The sequence below is a fragment of the Peromyscus leucopus genome, chromosome 4 (assembly GCF_004664715.2).
Source record: "Peromyscus leucopus breed LL Stock chromosome 4, UCI_PerLeu_2.1, whole genome shotgun sequence".
Classification (NCBI taxonomy): Eukaryota; Metazoa; Chordata; class Mammalia; order Rodentia; family Cricetidae; genus Peromyscus; species Peromyscus leucopus.
The window spans coordinates 60,939,941-60,957,682 of NC_051066.1; the positions used below are offsets into that span (position 1 = coordinate 60,939,941).

A 17,742-nucleotide genomic window follows, 5' to 3' on the forward strand; every position below is an offset into this window, starting at 1 on the left:
GCAAACTCTCAATTCCATTGTTTTGATTTAATTGCATTAGAACTAATGAGGAAAAATAAATGCTTAGGCTTGTTAATAACTTGTTAGCTTCTCTGCTCTAAACTAAAAAAAGCAGAATCCACAGAGCTGTTGAGGAAAACCACTGTGGGTTTGCCTGGGACAAAGAACAGAATCCAATAAACAAAGAGTTTAGAAGAGATAAGAATGTCATTAAATTAAAATAATTAAGAGAATGCTATTTCTTTGTGAACTCAAAATTACCTGGCTTTTTTATTTGACCTAAATAAAAATATTATGGGGATTTTCCTTTGAATTCATTTAAGATTTAGGAGGGGAAAGGGTTTTATTTGTCGCTTGAATTTTGTTTTTTTTTTTCTTGGGTGAGGAGGTTGCTTTGTTTTGTTTGAGACAGGGTCTCACTGGCTGGCCACAAACTCAAAATCCCTATGCCCCTGCCTTCTCAGTGATGGAAATGCTGTCATATTACCACCTGGTAAGACTGGTATCAGTTATTCACTAGTTACTAAACAAAGATGATGAATTAGAAGGTTTCTCTTTACATTTTTAAATTAAATGTATTTGTGCGTATCTGTGCTTGCACATGTGGAGAGGCACACGTTCCACAGCACCCACGTTCAGGCCAGAGAACAATTTACAGAAATCTGTTCTCTCCTTCCTTTATGTGGGTTCAGTGAATCAAACTCAGGTCATAAGACTTGGCAGCAAGCGCTTTTACCCACTAATACCTTTTGTTGGCCTTGTTTCTTATTTTTGTTTTATTTTATTTTTTGAGACAGGGTCTCATTACGTAGCCATGGCTGTCCTGGAATTCTTGATATGTACACCAGACTGGCCTTGAACTCACAGAGATGTCCCTGTCTTGGCCTCCCAAGTGCTGGAATAAGAGGTATGTGTTCCTACTGGCTACTGCAAAATGAATCTTTGTAAAGCTTTCATAATCTATAACAGTGATACAATGGCTAAGAAAAGAGACTGCCGTTAAACTGCTGGCTTCCAGCTACTCCTATGTAAGTACACTAACTCAGTGTTTGCACCACTATGTGACCTTGGCCCAGTTCTATAATTTCTAACCTGTTTCCTTAACTATAAGATAGAAGTGACTATCTCTCACTGCAGAGATGGCTCAGTGGCTAACAGATCACTTGCTGCTTCAGCATGAGAACCAGAATTCAGGTACCAGCACCTATGTACAAAGCCAGACATGGCCATCCATATGCATGCCCATGGGTAGGACAGAGCCAATGGGATCGCCGGAGTTTGCTGGTCACCAGCCCAGCTACAGGCTCACAGACCGAAGTCAGAGTACTAGAGGAGAACATTGGATAGCCTTCTCTAGCCTTTGCACGGGCACATGTCACACTCATCACACAGACGAATCTGTTGTAAGAATAAAAATATACATAAAAGTCATTTTTGGATTTTTAGCCAGATCTTGTATATAGTTCCTACTGGTCTGAAACTCACTATATATATCCCAAGGTGGCCTTGAACTTCAAATAATCCTACTGCTTCCTCCTGCAAAGTCCCAGGATTACAGACATGGGCCACATTGCCTGGCAACATAAATGTCTTCTAAAAATATCTGGCATATAGTATAAACTCATTAGGAATAAACTACTGAGTCGGGCAGTGGTGTTGAACACCTTTAATCTCAGCACTCAGGAGGCAGAGGCAGGTAGATCTCTCAGTTCAAGGCCAACCTGGTCTACATACCAGGTTCCAGGACAGCCAGAGCTACACTGAGAAACTCTGTCTCAAAATAATAATAATAATAATAATAATAATAATAATAATAATAATAACTATGGCAAGTGTTTATCCCGTCAGTGCCTCAACACTGCCCAGCAATAGCAACCAATGGAGCATCTGCTATGTGAAACACACTTTGAACTCATTTCTCCCTCTATCTTGTAAAGCACTACTATGGAATGAATACCACCATTTTACAGATGAGAAAATGGAAGCGCATCAAGGTACCAGATTCATTCACTCTATATGACAGTAACACCCATTAGCCATAATCAGATCTTTCTTTATCTATATAACCCAAAATTCCTGCTCATTTAATCAGGCTGATATAGTCATTATCTAACCCCTCATATTTAGACTATCTTCTTCAAGATCCTCATATTTAATCTATTGTGCACAAAGACCAAACAGGCATTATAACATTTGTTTGATCTAGTTTTTAGCCAAAGTGGAATGGGAAAAAATACATTGTTAAGAAGATAATAAGAAGAATTATCTCATTATCTAAGAATCTTCTCCCATTACTCAGGATATCTTCTATATCTAGACTTCATTCCTGCCAAGTTCAACAGCCAAAGATAATTGCTAGAGGCAAAAAATTAATACTAGGGAGGCAGAAAGAGGAGACCTAGTTTGGACCATATCAAGTCCAGCTAGGACTAAATAGCCAAACATTATCTCAAAAAACAAAAAATGAAAATAAGTTAATAAATTGAAGTATAATTTAGATATACATGGCTATTTTTTCTCTTTTTTGTTTCTCTTTTGTTTTTATGCATGGAACATTATATTCAATGTTCAATAACCTTCAAAGTTTAACTTTCCCACCCACAACCATCACCAAAAAGCAAGATATCATAAAACGATTGAAAGATTAGGGAAGAGCTGTGAGAAAGAAAAAAAATTCTATGTCTAAGAAGAAACAGGAACTGGGTCTGGTGGCTCTTGCCTTTAATCACAACACTCAGAAGACAAAGGAAGGCAGATTTCTGTGGGTTCCAGTCCAGCCTGGTCAACACAGTAAGAACAAAAACAGAGAAGTTGGGCATGGTGGTGAACACCTATAACCAAACCCACTGGGGAAGCTGAGGCAAGAGAAATGCAGGCCTAGGCAGGCAACATTATGAGATCCAGTGTAAAAAAAAAAAAAAAAAAAAAAGTTAAAGAGAAATTCAGTTGGGGCTGAGATTTAAATAGCTCAGTACATTAAAGTACATGCTCAGCATGTACAAAGAAGGCCTGGGTTTCAATACTTAGTAACAAAAGAAAGAAATATTAAAGTCAGCAGATAGGGAGTAGTGCTGTGCATTATAATGAATCTAGTTCTTTTTAGTCATTTTTAAATTTATTACACTTATTTATTTATGAATGGTATGCCAGCAGAGGTCAGAGGGCAACTTTCCAGAGTCTGTTCTCTCTTTCCACCTTGTGGGTCCCTGGGATAAAGCTCAGGTCGCAAGCTTAGCAGCAAGCATCCTTACCTGCTAAACTGTTTTATCAGGCATATTCATTATTATTATTATTATTATTATTATTATTATTATTATTATTATTATTTTAGGTTTTTAAGACAGGGTATCATGTAGCCCAGGTGGTCTCATATTACCTATGTAGCTAACTAAGGGTGACCTTGAACTTTGATCCTTCTGCCTCCACCTCCCAAGTCTTGGATTACTAGTGTGTGCCACCTCACCCAGTGTTTAAAGGGTACTGGGACTCAAACCCAGGGCTTCACCTACCTAACTAAGCACTTTCCTGAGATACAGCCCTAGTCCCTTATCTTCAGCCCTTTTCTCCTCCTCCTTTCTTTTTCCTTCTTCTACTTCCTCTTTCCTCCTCCTCCTTCTTTTTTGAGACAGCTCAAGCTGTCCTCTATCTCTGTTCTCCTGAGATCAGAAGTGAATGCCACCAGACCCAGCCTTGATTCTAGTTCTAAAACAGACCCAAACCATAAATGATATGATGAAATGAAAAAAAAAATCATCTTTCAAAACACTGGCTATCTGTATAAGAAAAAACAAATTATTTTTGTGTCCACCCTCCGGTGGCTATGCACCCAGAGTTAGTTATTTTTGAAGCCCATTCCTTTTTAAAAGTTTACTACCACAAGCTGGGTATGGTGGCGCACACCTTTAATCCCAGCACTTGGGAGGCAGAGGCAGGCCGATCTCTGTGAGTTCAAGGCTAAGTATTGGGTTCCATGACAGCCAGGGCTGTTATACAGAGAAACCCTGTCTCAATGCCCACCCCCAAAAAGAAAGAGAGAAATAAATTTTACTACCCCAAAAATGGTACTTGATTTAAAAAAAAAAGCCAATCAAGAAGTCCTCTCTATTTATTAAAATTAATTTAACCTTGATAAAAACATATTAAGAAGGGGATAAAACATTTTCCTTACACCGCCACAGAATAACCCCCATGGTATTGTCCCTGCTCACTCAAGTCTTAATTCTACACTCAGAGATGGCATAAACAAGTATTGTTCTGGCTTGTGGCTTTTGTTTTCCCTTGCTTACTTGTCTTTGCTGCTGCTGCTGCTGCTGCTGACAGTATCTGGAATCCGTCTTGAAGCTAAGCTGTATGTCTTTTCACAAACTGCTTCCTCTTCAAAACATAACAACTGCCACTGAAAATGTGCAGCTTCTTGTTTCTTTTTTCATCCTTGAAGCTGACTCCAAACTAAGGGAAATACGACCTACTTGGAAATGTGCTCAACTACTTCAAATCCTTCCTTCCTTCCTTCCTTCCTTCCTTCCTTCCTTCCTTCCTTCCTTCCTTCCTTTCTTTCTTTCTTTTTTTTTTTTTTTTTCTGATTTTCAAGACAGGGTTTCTCTGTGTAACAGCCCTGGCTGTCCTGGAACTCTCTCTCTGGACCTGGCAGGCCTTAAACTCACAGAGATCCACCTGTCTCTGCCTCCCAAGTGCTGGGATTAAAGGCCTGCACCACCACAACTGGCTCATATGATTTCCTTAAAAAAAGGAAAAACAAAAAAATGGGCTAGAGAGATGCTTTTCCAGAGGTCCTGAGTTCTATTTCCAGCAGCCACAGGTAGCTCACAACTATCTATAATAGGATCTGATGCCCTCTTCTGACATGCAGGTATAAATGCAGAATACTCATACATGAAATATAAATAAATAAAACTTAAAAAAAAAAAAAACAGTGGTAGGAAAAGAATACAGGGCCTCTTACATACTAGCAAAGCATTGTACCATTAAGTTACACCTGAAGCCCCCAGATTCTTTGGAAAAATGTGTTAAAACTCACTAAAGACACATTTGAACACATTGTCTTACTCACCAATATATGTTCTGTTTCCACAGGCTCTTCTTTTTCTACATCCTTTTTGGCTACTCCATTTCCTTCACCACAATTTGTCATCAGTAGCTTTGAATGTGGCCATTTTATCCAGTGCTGGACATCATCAGGTAGCTACTGAGGGTCAGTCATCTGAGTTAGATCCTAGGTCCTAATGCACTGTGGTAAAGAAGTGCTGTACAGATTTATAATATGGATCAACAGTCTCTCTCTCTCTCTCTCTCTCTCTCTCTCTCTCTCTCTCTTTCTTTCTTTTTTTTGTGTATGTGTGTGTGTGTATGGTGTTTTTTTTTCTTGTTGCTGTTGCAGGTTTTTGTGGTTGTTACTTGTTTTGGTGTCTTGAGATGGGGGTCTCTATATAGCTTCTGGCTTTCCTGGCTGGCCTAAAACTCACAAAGATCGACTGCCACTGCCTCTGCCTTTCAAGAGCTGGGATTAAAAACATGTGCCACCATTTCTGGCCTCATTCTCTGCAATTTTTTTTTTTTAATCTTGAAATCATTCTTTTTAGTACCACCCCTGAAAACAGCTATTTTTAGTCAGAAACCGTGCTAAACAAATGATCTGTAGAAGGCCACTGGAACTCACAAGTCGGTGTTCCCACAACGTTCTTGGGTCACCACTTCTATTCAGATTCAGGGCTGGAATGGAATCCACGGGGTGGGGGTCGGGGAGGGGCGTCAGAAGCCAGTCCAGTGATCTTTTTTTTTTTCTTTTAAGATTTATTTATTTATTATGTATACAGAAGAGGGCACCAAATCTCATTACAGATGGTTGTGAGCCACCATGTGGTTGCTGGGAATTGAACACAGGACCTCTGGAAGAACAGTCAGTGCTCTTAACCTCTGAGCCATCTCTCCAGCCCCCAGTGATCTTTTTTTTTTTCTTGAACCTCTCCAGTCTTAGAAAATATCTTTTTTTTTTTTTTTTTGATTTTTCGAGACAGGGTTTCTCTGTGTAGCTTTGCACCTTTCCTGGATCTCACTCTGTAGACCAGGCTGGCCTCGAACTCACAGAGATCTGCCTGCCTCTGCCTCCCGAGTGCTGGGATTAAGAAAATATCTTGATTGGCAATGTTGCACGCAGAAACATATTTTTTTTTCCCTCCACACAAATGAAGCCTAGACTGACCTTGGTAGGGCCGAGGTTACTTGCAGCCTTTTCGAGGAGAACAAAGAGATGTACCTCAACTTCACTGGAGCCCGGCCTATTTAGCTGGAGAGTGTAGGCCCTGCCCTCACCGTGGTCCGGGACCAGGCAGATTCCAGAACCCCTACCTCTCGCCGCCGGCCGGCTTCCCCTCAACTCCCTCGATACTTCAGCTCCCGCCAAAGCGCTCCTCCTCCTCTGATTGGCTCTCCCGGGAGCGGCCGTCCAATGGGGATGACGTCCCGTGGCGCACGTCGGTCGGTCGCGCCCGGCGGCGGCGGCGGCGGCGGCGGCGGAGGAAGGAAGTCGTCGGGGCCCTCGACGCCCGGAGCGCGAGGATGGCCGCGCGCGGTGTGTAGCCCGGGCCGCGTGGCCTCAGGCCCTCGTTGTCAGCGCTGCCCAGTGCATGTGGGTGCTGGAGACCCGGCGAGGCCTGCGGGCGCCAGGGAGAGACTGCAAACCTCGTGTGGGCCAAGTCAGCGGGGTCCGGGAGGGCCAGCCCTGGTTTCGGGCCTCCACCAGCTCCATGCTCCATTCCCAGAAACCCTCGCGCCGGAGCTCCCTCTTTACAGGAGTTGGGCCCCTGGGCCCAGAGTGTGCGGGGTGACCTGCTTTGCAGGGCCTTCTGTGACGCCGCCGTTTTTCTCCGCTAACCCTCGTCCCCGTGTTTCTGGACTGGGAGGGGAATCGCCGCCGAGGCTCTTGGCCCACCTGGGCTGCATTGCGCAGCCTTTCGGCTAAGAGGCTGGACATTCGGAGGAAACAAAGCTACTGGACCAGAGGACCCGAAGAAACAGAGGACAACAGGAGCAAGTTTGTTGCAAAAAACGATTCCAGGTTGGGTCTGAGGACAAGGCTAGGCATTGGTATTTTGGAAATCTTGCCAGCACCCTTGCAACATGTGCCTTGTTCATCCACATTTCCGATGGCTGGGATGAGACTTAGTTGTGTTTCCCGCTCTGCACCCCCAACCTCCGACCCCCATCCCTTCGTGGTGTAAGGCCTCACACTTGCCAGGCAAGAGTTCTACCCCCGAGGTATACCATCAGTCCTTTTAAAATTCTATTTTGAGAACGGAGTTCATTAAATTGCCCATGCTGGTCTGAAACATATAATAGCCCTGTCTTGGCCTCCTGAATAATAGCGAGGATTATAGACATGGGATCACCAAACCCAGCTGATACTTCCCTTTCTTAATTTACCTACTCTTTTCTTTCCTGATAGTTTTGACGTGAACTATTTGGACTCTTCAGTGCTACCTGACAGAAAACTCCATAACTGTACCGGAAAAGGAACACACAGCTGTGCAGTAAGTGGGATGGGAGTGTGGTCCTGGCACGCGTGCGCACAAGCACACACACCCCCCTTCCCCTAGAAATTTAAGTCAGAATATCCACTTTATTTATTTGGGTGGGGAAGGGTCAAATACTTACCTCTCCTTGCTCTACTGTTAGCCAGGCAATTAACCAGGCTCACAAAAGTCCATGTTTTTTGCAGAGATCATTCTGGTTCACTTTGGTCAGTCAACAGCGGTCTTATTTATATGTAAGACCTTCCAAATCCTGTCTTTTCTTGATTGTGCACCCTCTGCTGGTTAGTGTGATAACTGAGCTAAAGAAAGGTGCATATGGCTTCCCAGAGTCAGTTTTATAGCCAGCAGTATTGTTTTTGAAAGTGTGAAATTGAAAGTATGGTGAGATGTGGTGCACAGGAAGAATGTGAATAATAGGAGTTAGGTCTCAGTGCTAATGTGAATGAGAAAAACTGAAGTATAACAGTAGCTGATATTTGAGGAAGATAATTATTTTGTGGTAGGCACTGTACTAAACTATTTGCCTGTATTGACTCATTTAAAATTTTTTTGTTTGACACAGGGTTTCTCTGTGTAGTTTTGGTGCCTGTCCTGGATCTTGCTCTGTAGACCAGGCTGGCCTCGAACTCACAGAGATCCGCCTGGCTCTGCCTCCCCGAGTGCTGGGATTAAAGGCGTGTGCCACCACCGCCCTGCGACTCGTTTAATTTTGAGTCAGAGTCTTCCTGTGCAGCCCAGGCTGGCCTCAAACTCACATGCAGTCCTCCTGCCTTCTCCTCTCAGTTGTTTCAGACAGACATGTACCACCATACCCTCATTTGTTTTGTTGTGTTCAAGACAGGGTCTCATATAGCCTAGGCTGGCCTTGAACTACTTATATATGGGAGGAAGGATGTCATTGAATTCCTGGTCATACTACCTCTGCCTCCCAAGAACTGGAATTACAGACATGCTCCACCATGTCTGGCTTATTTAAATTTTTTAAAAAGCCCTGCAAGGTAAGTACTGTTATTTCCATTTCATGCGTGAGAAAAGTGAGTCTCTGAGAAGTTAGGTCACCTACATGATATTATACAGCTAGGCTGGTTAAGAACAGAGCCAAGTTTCAAATGCAGGCTTATTTGAGGAGCTTCTATAGGTAACCACTGTCATAATAGTCTTTCTTGAGATTATCCTCAGCAGAACTTACCAACTCACTGTCTCTCACTTTTAAAATTTCTCCACCATTTCAAAGACAAAAAAATCAATTAGGTATAATCATACCTCTGAAATATATTATCTCACCCACAGGAATCTGAACCGTGAAAACCTAGAAGGTTATTTACCAAATACAACATGTGCTCTCCTGCCAGTTCCAAAATCCTGTACAGGAATCCCCGGTTCCTCCGGGTAGCTTTTCTGCAGCTTCATCACCAGCAGCAGAGCGGTGTGTTTTGTGATGCCCTTCTGCAGGCAGAGGGTAAGAAAATAAAGGAGGTTCAACTGAAAAGTCACTATAGAACAAGGTAAAATGAGTTCAAGGCCAGAGGTAAACAATAAACCCAGAAGACTGTTCTTACCTATAAATATTTGTAAACTCTTTGGTAAGAAGATTTTTGTTTCCAGGATAATTACTTTTGGGAAGGGATAGGGTGGTGGTGGTGGTGGTGGTGGTGGTGGTGGTGGTGGTGGTGGTGGTGTTTGTGAAAAGCTTTTTGTTCCCAGGATTACTTTTGGGAGGGGATGTTGGTATTTGTTTTGTTAAGGTAGGTCTCACTATGTAGCTCTGTAGATCTTGCTATGTAGATCAGGCTGGCCTGGAACTCACAGGGATCTAGAACTTGCCTCTACCTCCCCTGGCCAGGATTAAAGGCTTTCTTTCACAACCACACCTGGTTTAAGATAAGTCTTGGTTTTGTGTTTTGAGACAGGAACTCATTCAGCCTAGGCTTTCCTCAAACTCTTTTTAGCTGAAAAAGGCCTTGAACTTCTAATTTTCCTGCCTCCTAAATTTACCACCATCCTAATTTGATGCAGAGCTGAGGATCAATCCTGTGGTTTTTGTGCATGCTAGACAAAGCACTCTACCTAATAAGCTATATCCCCAGCCCCTCTAAAACTGTTTTCAGGAGTAAAATTGTTGGGGGTTGGAAAGATAGGTTATGGCTAAGAGCACTGACTGCTCTTCCAGAGGACCCTGGTTCAGCTCTCAGAATCCACATTTCAGCTTATCACTGTCTGTAACTCACACATGTGGTGCACAGATAAATATACAGATAAAGCACATAAAATAATAAGTCAATTTTTAAAAAGCCTTAAACTGGCCGGGCGGTGGTGGCGCATGCCTTTAATCCCAGCACTCGGGAGGCAGAGCCAGGCGGATCTCTGTGAGTTCGAGGCCAGCCTGGGCTACCAAGTGAGTCCCAGGAAAGGCGCAAAGCTACACAGAGAAACCCTGTCTCGAAAAATAAAAAAAAAAAAAAAGCCTTAAACTGTTACTATGTTTTTTCCTCCTAAAATTAAACTAGAACGGGGCTAGAGAGAGATCATTCATTGGCTAAGACCATTTGTTGCTCTTGTACCAATACCTACATGTTGACTTACAACCATCTATAACTCTGGTTCCGGGAGATCCAGTGCGCTCTTAGCAACAGGCACATATGTGGTGTATACACATACATGTGAACAAAATACTCATATATGTAAATCTGGCTTTAAAAGTAAAACTAGGAAGTTAAAGGATCACAAATTTAAGGATAGCCCAGGCTACAGAGTGAGGCATACTAATGCATGTTACTCCTGTGTGTACTTAACGCTCTGTCACACCCATATACACGTTTATTTTGTGAACTGGAAGGGGTGCTGTGGCACACACGAGAAGGTCAGAAAACAACGTTCAGGAGTTAGTGTTCTCCTTTCATCATGAGGGTTTCAGGGATGGAACTTAGGTCTGTAGGTGTGGTCGGCTGCTGTCACCTTTCTGTGCTAAGCCATCTTGCATGCCCAGACCCTGTCTCCAAAAAAAACAAACAAACAACATAACCTGTGAGTGGTGGCACATGCCTTTAATCCAAACACTCTTTTGGGGAGACAGAGACATGCAAATTTCTGAGTTCAAGGCCAGAGAGAATTCTAGGACAGCCAGGGCTATACAGAGAAATCCTGTCTCAAAAAACAGAACAAAAAGCCAATAATAACAAGGAGACATAAAACAAAGCTGGGGAAAGAAGTGTTGGCTAGAGAAATAAATGGCTTGTGCTGGTTTTGCTGAGGACCTTGTTTCAGTTCCTAGCACCCACATCTCGTTCCAAGAGAGCTGGTGCCCTCTTCTGGCCTAGGTAGCTGAAAAAGGCCTTGAACTTCTAATTTTCCTGCCTCCTAAATTTACCACCATCCTAATTTGATACAGAGCTGAGGATCGATCCTGTGGTTTTTGTGCATGCTAGACAAAGCACTCTACCTAATAAGCTATATCCCCAGCCCCTCTAAAACTGTTTTCAGGAATAAAAGCAAAACATTCATACAATAAAATAAAAATACATAATTTTTTTGTTAAAAAGTTGGGCATATAGCTCAGTTGACAGAGTGTTAGCCTAGTTTTCATGAAGCACTGGGTTCAATCTTCAGCATAGATTACACCAGGCATAAGTAGTGCATGCCTGTAGAAGCAGGAAGTTTGTCCTTTACTACATAGGGAATTTTAAGCCAGCCTAGATCACATGATATCCAGGCTCAAAATAACTAAAAAAGAGGGCAGAGAGAAGGCTCATTGGATAAAAGGGCTGGGTGTGCAAGCATGAGGACCTGAACTCAAATCTCTACAACCCAAACACATAGTGCAACTGTCTGTAATCCCAGCCCCCAGACAAGGAGCTGGGAGGTAGGAGACAGGACTCTGCAAGTTCAAAGAACAGCTAGGCTGGCATAGGGAGCAGGTAGAAACAAACAACTGCTAAAGTATTTTTCTTGTAAGCATGAGGATCTAAGTTTGGGTCATCGGCACCCATATAAAAAGCTGAATGCCTTTATGTGTTCTTGTAATCTCAACGCTGGGGATTCGGAAACAGAAGGACCCCTGGGGTTTGTTGGCCAGCCAGTCTAGCCAAATTGATGAGGTCCAGGTTCAATGAGAGACCCTGTCTCAAAAGGATAAGGTAGACGATTGAGGTCAACTTTTAGACTACATACAACCTAAATAAGTAAATATAAAGAAACTATAGGGGTTAGGGAGATTGCTCTGTGGATACTTACCATGCAAATGTGAGGATCTGAGTTTGAATCCTCAGACCCCAAATAAAGCCAGTACAGTTTTGCACACCTCCAATATGCATTCCTTTGAGGCAGAGGCATAAAAATCCTGGGAAGCTTGTAGACCAGCTAGACTAGCATTATAGGGGCAACAAAGAGACCCTATAATAAGGGAAAGGTGGGGACACTTGAGGTTGTCCTCTTACTTCTACATGCATACAATAGTGTGAAGTCATTACTCCTTCAGGAATATGCATGCACACACACAAAGAAACTGGGTGTAGTGGTGTACAACTTTAATCACTGTTCTCAAATGGCTCATGAATTTAAGGCAAGTCTGGGCTATATAATCAGATCCTGTTTGAAAATAAGCAAAGGGAAAAAAAAGAGGAAAAGAAAAAAAAGAGTTGGGTGGTGGTGCATACCATTACTCCCAGCACTGAGGAAGCAGAGGCAGGTGGGTATCTGTGAGTTCCAGGCCAGCCTGGTCTACAGAGTGAGTTCCAGAACCAGCTCCAAAGCTACACAGAGAAACCTTGTCTCGGAGGAAAAAAAAAAAAAGAAAGAAAGAAAAGAAAAAGAAAAACATTGCAAAGTTTGTGGGCATAGAAATTCTATAAAATGCACGTAATATCCTAATGAGATAGTTGCAAAGGTTTAAGATAGGTTAAGCACTTAGGAAGGCTTTTTTGTTTGGTTGGGTCTTTTAAAAACAAGATTTCTTGCTGGGCAGTGAGTGATAGCTCATGCTTTTAATCCTAGCACTTGGGAGCAGAGGCAGGCAGATCTCTGTGGATTTGAAGCCAGCCTGGTCTACAGAGTGAGTTCCAAGACAGCCAGGACTACACAGAGACACACTGTCTTGAAAAACCAAAAGGGGGAGAAAAAAAAAAAAAACAACTCCTATAGCTCATACTGGCCTTGAGAATGACCTTGAACTCCTGATGTTCCTACCTTCCAAGTTTTGAGGTTACAGGCATGCACTACCAAACCCGGCTTGGACAAGGTTTTTAAAGCACATACATTAGCTGATATTGGTTTTTTTTTTTCCTTAATCTTCAAATTAGTGATTTTTGTTATTGGGACTAAAAACAGACCAAAAGAAAAAAAGAAAGAGAAAGCATAAATGTGTACTTTTCTTCCAGGTGAGGCTGTCCCAGCCCACTGCTGCATCCTGTCCGCCTGCAGTCCCTTCTTCACAGAACGCCTAGAGCGGGAAAGGCCAGTTCAGGGTCGGAAGGTGGTGCTGGAGCTGGGAGGCTTAAAGATCAGGACACTTAGGAAGCTGGTGGATTTCCTGTATACTTCAGAGATGGAAGTATCTCAGGAAGAAGCCCAGGATGTGCTTTCTGCTGCCCGTCAGCTCCGAGTGTCCGAGCTGGAAACCCTTCAGCTAGAGGGTGGCAAGTTAGTAAAGGCTCCTCAGGGCCGAAGACTAAACAGAGAATGCTTACAACCACCAAGTGCTGCACCAATCTCTGCCAGAGTGGTAGCACCCAGCCGCCGCCCTCGAACTCCACTGCCTGTCACCCAGACTCCTAGTCCCCTTGGAGCAGTGAGGTTTAAGTCCTTAGGGGAAGAAGAGGGGCCTCACAAAAAGAGCAACCTACCAAATGTAGAGAGCTTGTCAGATACCTTTCTACTCAAAAAGAAAGCCAGGATTTGCTTGACTCAAGAAAGCAGCTCATCTCCATCAAGCCAGAGAGAAGGGCCAAAGGAGTACAAGAATAACCCTGCTTTAGGTCCTACAGCACTTTCCCATCCCAGCTTGTACCGTTCTGTGGATGAGCAACTGTTGCCCAGAAAGATAAGGCTGAGTCGCTCAAAGCCATCATCCCATGTCTGTACATCTAAGCCTTCCAGTGTTTCAAGTGGTCCTAGTTCAGTGCCCACAGTCCCTGGCCGGCGTCTTTGGAGGCAGAGAAGTGTAAGTAAATCATCACAGGGTGTGGACAAGCAGAAGCCAGGGGAAGTCAATCCTCTACAGAGCACTTCAGACCCACCTGATGTTAGGAAGACAGGTGGGAGCAAGAAGCAGAGCCCTGAATTCAGAGCACTCACCTCCAACTCTGTGGAAGAGGGGCAGGTTGGAAGAGTAAAGCTTAGGAAGATTGTCAATGGTACCTGCTGGGAGGTGGTCCAGGAGCCTCCCCTGAGAAACACTCAAGATAGCCCCCAGATCTTAGAACCCTCAGATGTAGGAGAGCCTCCAGGAACTTCGCTGTCCTCAGTTAATGAGCAGGAAACACCTGCTAGATTACAACTGTGTCAGGACTCCCCAGAGAGCCCTAGGCTACAAGACATTTTGCTCTCTGCTAGCCACTCCCCGGACCACCCTGTGGTGAAGTCAGAGTTTGGGTCCAGTCCAATGCTGATAGGGAAGGAACCTGTGTTGAATATTGACTGCAGAGAGCCCTACACATTTGACACAACCCTGCTAGGCCAGCCCTGTGAAGCTGAGCAGTATCGAATCACAAGTGCTGCAGCCACCAGTGAGCTGGAAGAGATTTTGGACTTCATGCTGTGTGGCTCAGATGTTGAGCCACCAGTAGGGTCTTTGGAGAGTCCTGGGGCTGAAGGCTGCAGAACCCCAAGTTATCACCTATCAGAAACAGGAAAGAATTGGATTGAAGGGGAAGAATGGTGTTTGCCAGACATGGAACTGTGGCCCAGAGACCTCACAGGATTGGAAAAGGAACCTGTTGTCGAGAACAAAGAGCCAGTTGAGCCCTGTAGTCCCCTTGTCATGCGCTCTGAGAACACAGAATCAATTGAGCCCCTTAGCCCCCTTGTCATGCCCTCTGAGGTGAGTAGAGAGGCACTTTCGCTGAGAGGCTCTTGGACTCCAGACCTTGAAATTACCAGCTCCCAGCCACTGGATGGTCAGGGAGAAAAACTTCTCCACCTTGACTCCCCTGACTCTTCCCAAAGGTCTTATAGGGACCTCTCACTTCCATGCTCAAATTGGGCAGAGACAGGGCTGGAAGTGTCCCTAGGCATGGATGAGGTATTGTATCCTGCTCCCAAGGCAGTCAGGGAAGTGTCTGCTAACCCTGAACTGCTGGACCCATTTCCTGGCAGTTCTGAAGATGAAATTGATGTGGTAGACTGGCCAGTGGAGGGTAGGCTGGGGCCCACTAGTGTTCCCTCTGTCTGGCCCGACCCCTCCTCAGAGTCAGAAACAGAGGTAGATATACTAACATAGTGGAGGCAGAGGGCAGGTTAGAGCTCCTAGGAGGGTGACAACTGTTGATCAGCAAAAGGCTTTCTTGGCAGAAAAGCAAGCACATGTCTCCTCCTCTCAGCACTGATCTCCCCTTCCCAGGTTTGTGCACCAGGCAGAAATCAAATAAATAGCAATACCATGGATAGAAAATTATGAACTTGAGCTATTTCCTTGTAATCCATTTTTCAGTGATAAAATAATTGTGGTCCCCAACTCTAGTTAAGACATAGGAATAGTTAAGACTAGGCCTTTTACAGCTCATGAGATATCTGACAGTCACTGAAAATTCAGGAAAAAAACTGTTTGTGGTTGGGTTCTATTTAAAGAATGTTTGAGAAGGAATGAAGCTATGTTAGGTGTAACACTGGAATGAGAGTGGGATCTCCTGAAATTACCCAGGCTGGCACTCAACTCTGACTCCTGCCTCAGCCTCCTGTAGCTGGTGTTATAGGACTGTGCCACTAAGCCCAGCCTATGGGGCTTACTCACTGCCAGTATGAGAAGTCTAGCAAAAGCCTCCACAGGGGCCTGGAAGATGTTAACTCCATAACCACTTCCAAGAAGTAGATTAAAAGTAGTTGCTTTAAAAAAAGATTTACTTTGTATCTAGTTTTTTGTTGTTTGTTTGTTTTACAAAAAACAACCTGGTCTTATAGAGACCAGTTTGGCTATGGATTCCCAAACTTCCAGTCAGCCTCCCAAGTGCTAAGATTGCAGGAATATACCACCAAACCCAGCAACATCCATGTTTTTTGTGTTTCACATGTTTTACTCGACAATTTCCACACAGAAGTTACTTTGCACTGTGAAATATACAAAGACCAACAACCCCACAAGGCTGGTTGTGACCATTCTTTAAGAAAAAACTTAAACTTGACCCTTATTCTCAGATACTTTAACTTTTATTAAACCAATCCAAACACTCTTACAGTGCCTTGCTGGAGGGCTTGCCTCACCACTGAACCATCATTTCTGGTGAGGAAGAAACTATGGCTTCAGGTACACAGCTGAAGTTTGGCCATGCACTATCATAAATGCTTCAACATCTCCAGGGAATGAAAGCTGCAAATAGAGAAGGGAACGTCTGAGTCAGGTTCCAGGCAATCCCAAGGACCAGGAGAGACACAAACATGCCCGCCCACCTATGGTTAGCACTCGCTCAATATGCAAGTGCAGAAAACATGCCAAAGCACTGTGTAAAGCACTAGGGACAAAATCAAATCCATGTAACCAATAATGGGGGTGGGGTGGGGTGTAATGATACCTCATCACACAGACTACCAGCAAAAACCAGCAAAGTGCAAGTAAAGTAACAACAAAGATTCTGTCACTACCAGGGAGAAAAACCTTACTACAGAAATGTCACACTCTTGAACCAGGAAGATTTGCAACAGACTCATGGAATTAAAATAGTCACCAGAGATGGGAACTGAAATAGTAAACAAATGCAAAACTTGCCCATACCTGTAGGGCAAGACTTTTTTTGGGGGAGGCGGGGGTGGGGTGGGTGTTACCAGCAGGAATTCTACAGTTTTGCCCCTCTTTTTAAATCCCTCGTGACACCACCTAGCGGTGGTGGCGCACGCCTTTAATCCCAGCACTCGGGAGGCAGAGCCAGGTGGATCTCTGAGTTCGAGGCCAGCCTGGACTACCAAGTGAGTCCCAGGAAAGGCGCAAAGCTACACAGAGAAACCCTGTCTCGAGAAACCAAAAATAAATAAATCCCGCGTGAGGTACGTGTAACGGCTTCTCTCTGTCTACCCCAGTGTGCATCCCTGTGTCATGATGCAAACCTCAGCATGGGGACTCCCTGTCCAACGTCCTTATGAAAGGTACTTCTTCAATTCTTTAACCACATCTTGAGGCTCAGGAAATTTGAGCTTTCGTGGCGGGCCCTTCTTAATACCAGTCCAGAGTTCGGCACCTGGGAAAGGATCGGATAAAGATAAATTATGGTGGCACTCACTACTACCCATCCCCTCAATCATCAGGTGGCCAGGTTTCCTTTCTCGCCCCTACCCCCATCGCGGCCTCCACTCACGGCTGTTGTCCGGGCGCAGCAGCGTCACCTCGAAGCTGCCCCTCCGCGGCTTGGATGGGTTCACCTGCACAGGCAGCTCTGGGGCCTCCAGCTGCAGAGCCTGGCTCAGGGCAGCCGCATGGCGCCCGTACACGCGTCAGCTCGTGCTGCGGACACAAGGAGTTGCAGACGGGGCCTCGGGTCCCAGCAGCCAGGGCCTACGCTTCCCTGCCCCCCGCGACTTCCCACCCCTCACCAATGCTCGATGACCACCGCCGGGCCTTCCGCCAGTTTCTCGCGCTTGTCTACTGTATCTGCCGGCGCAGCCTTCCGCTTTCTTCCGACGGGGGCCATGGTACGGACCTCCGGTGGCCGAGACAACCCCAGGGAGACAAACCCGCAACCCAGAACTGCAGTTGCCAAGTCCAAACCACCCCGCAAAGGAAAGCGCGGCTGGCGGCAACCACGTGATGTAAAGGCGGGCCCTTCAAGCACAATCAGGCTGCCTATCAGAAGGGAGGTGGGGGCGGTGCGGAAGACCGGATCAAACCACCCTGCGCGGCCAAGGGGACATTCACGCGAGAATCAGAAAAAAAAAACACACACACTTGGCGCCTTTTTCGGTTAGGGGCTTTCTGTACCTAAACCTCCTATCCTGAGATCTGTAGACCAGTTCCAAGTGAAGTTTAACACTGCATTTCCGTGCCGCTTGTACACAG

At 44.8% G+C, this 17,742-nt stretch overlaps 2 protein-coding genes across 3 annotated transcripts; one reads left to right on the forward strand and one right to left on the reverse strand.

Annotated features, from left to right (window-relative positions):
• Positions 1 to 6,685: 6,685 nt before the first annotated feature.
• On the forward strand, positions 6,686 to 15,597 carry Btbd18 (BTB domain containing 18). 2 transcript variants are annotated; one of them, XM_037204928.1, is made up of 4 exons: positions 6,686 to 7,075; positions 7,463 to 7,547; positions 8,841 to 9,009; positions 12,923 to 15,597. In XM_037204928.1, exons 3-4 carry the CDS (start codon positions 8,886 to 8,888, stop codon positions 14,980 to 14,982), a joined length of 2,184 nt encoding a protein of 727 aa, XP_037060823.1. In that variant the 5' UTR covers positions 6,686 to 7,075; positions 7,463 to 7,547; positions 8,841 to 8,885; the 3' UTR covers positions 14,983 to 15,597. The 2 variants fall into 2 exon arrangements, with proteins under 2 accessions (XP_037060823.1, XP_028750003.1); XM_028894170.2 differs by lacking the exon at positions 6,686 to 7,075 and having other exon boundaries at positions 7,276 to 7,547.
• Positions 15,598 to 15,883: 286 nt separating this feature from the next.
• On the reverse strand, positions 15,884 to 17,523 carry Selenoh (selenoprotein H). Its single transcript, XM_028894173.2, has 4 exons — positions 17,280 to 17,523; positions 17,045 to 17,190; positions 16,797 to 16,927; positions 15,884 to 16,065 (listed from the first exon to the last, which is right to left on the reverse strand). Exons 1-3 carry the CDS (start codon positions 17,375 to 17,377, stop codon positions 16,827 to 16,829), a joined length of 345 nt encoding a protein of 114 aa, XP_028750006.1. The 5' UTR covers positions 17,378 to 17,523; the 3' UTR covers positions 15,884 to 16,065; positions 16,797 to 16,826.
• Positions 17,524 to 17,742: the final 219 nt, after the last annotated feature.

Coding starts and splice junctions, on each gene's coding strand:
- Btbd18 (XM_037204928.1), top strand. CDS start 8,886: ATGTGCTCTCCTGCCAGTTCCAAAATCCTGTACAGGAATCCCCGGTTC. Junction 9,010..12,922: donor TGCCCTTCTGCAGGCAGAGG/GTAAGAAAATAA, acceptor CTTTTCTTCCAG/GTGAGGCTGTCCCAGCCCAC.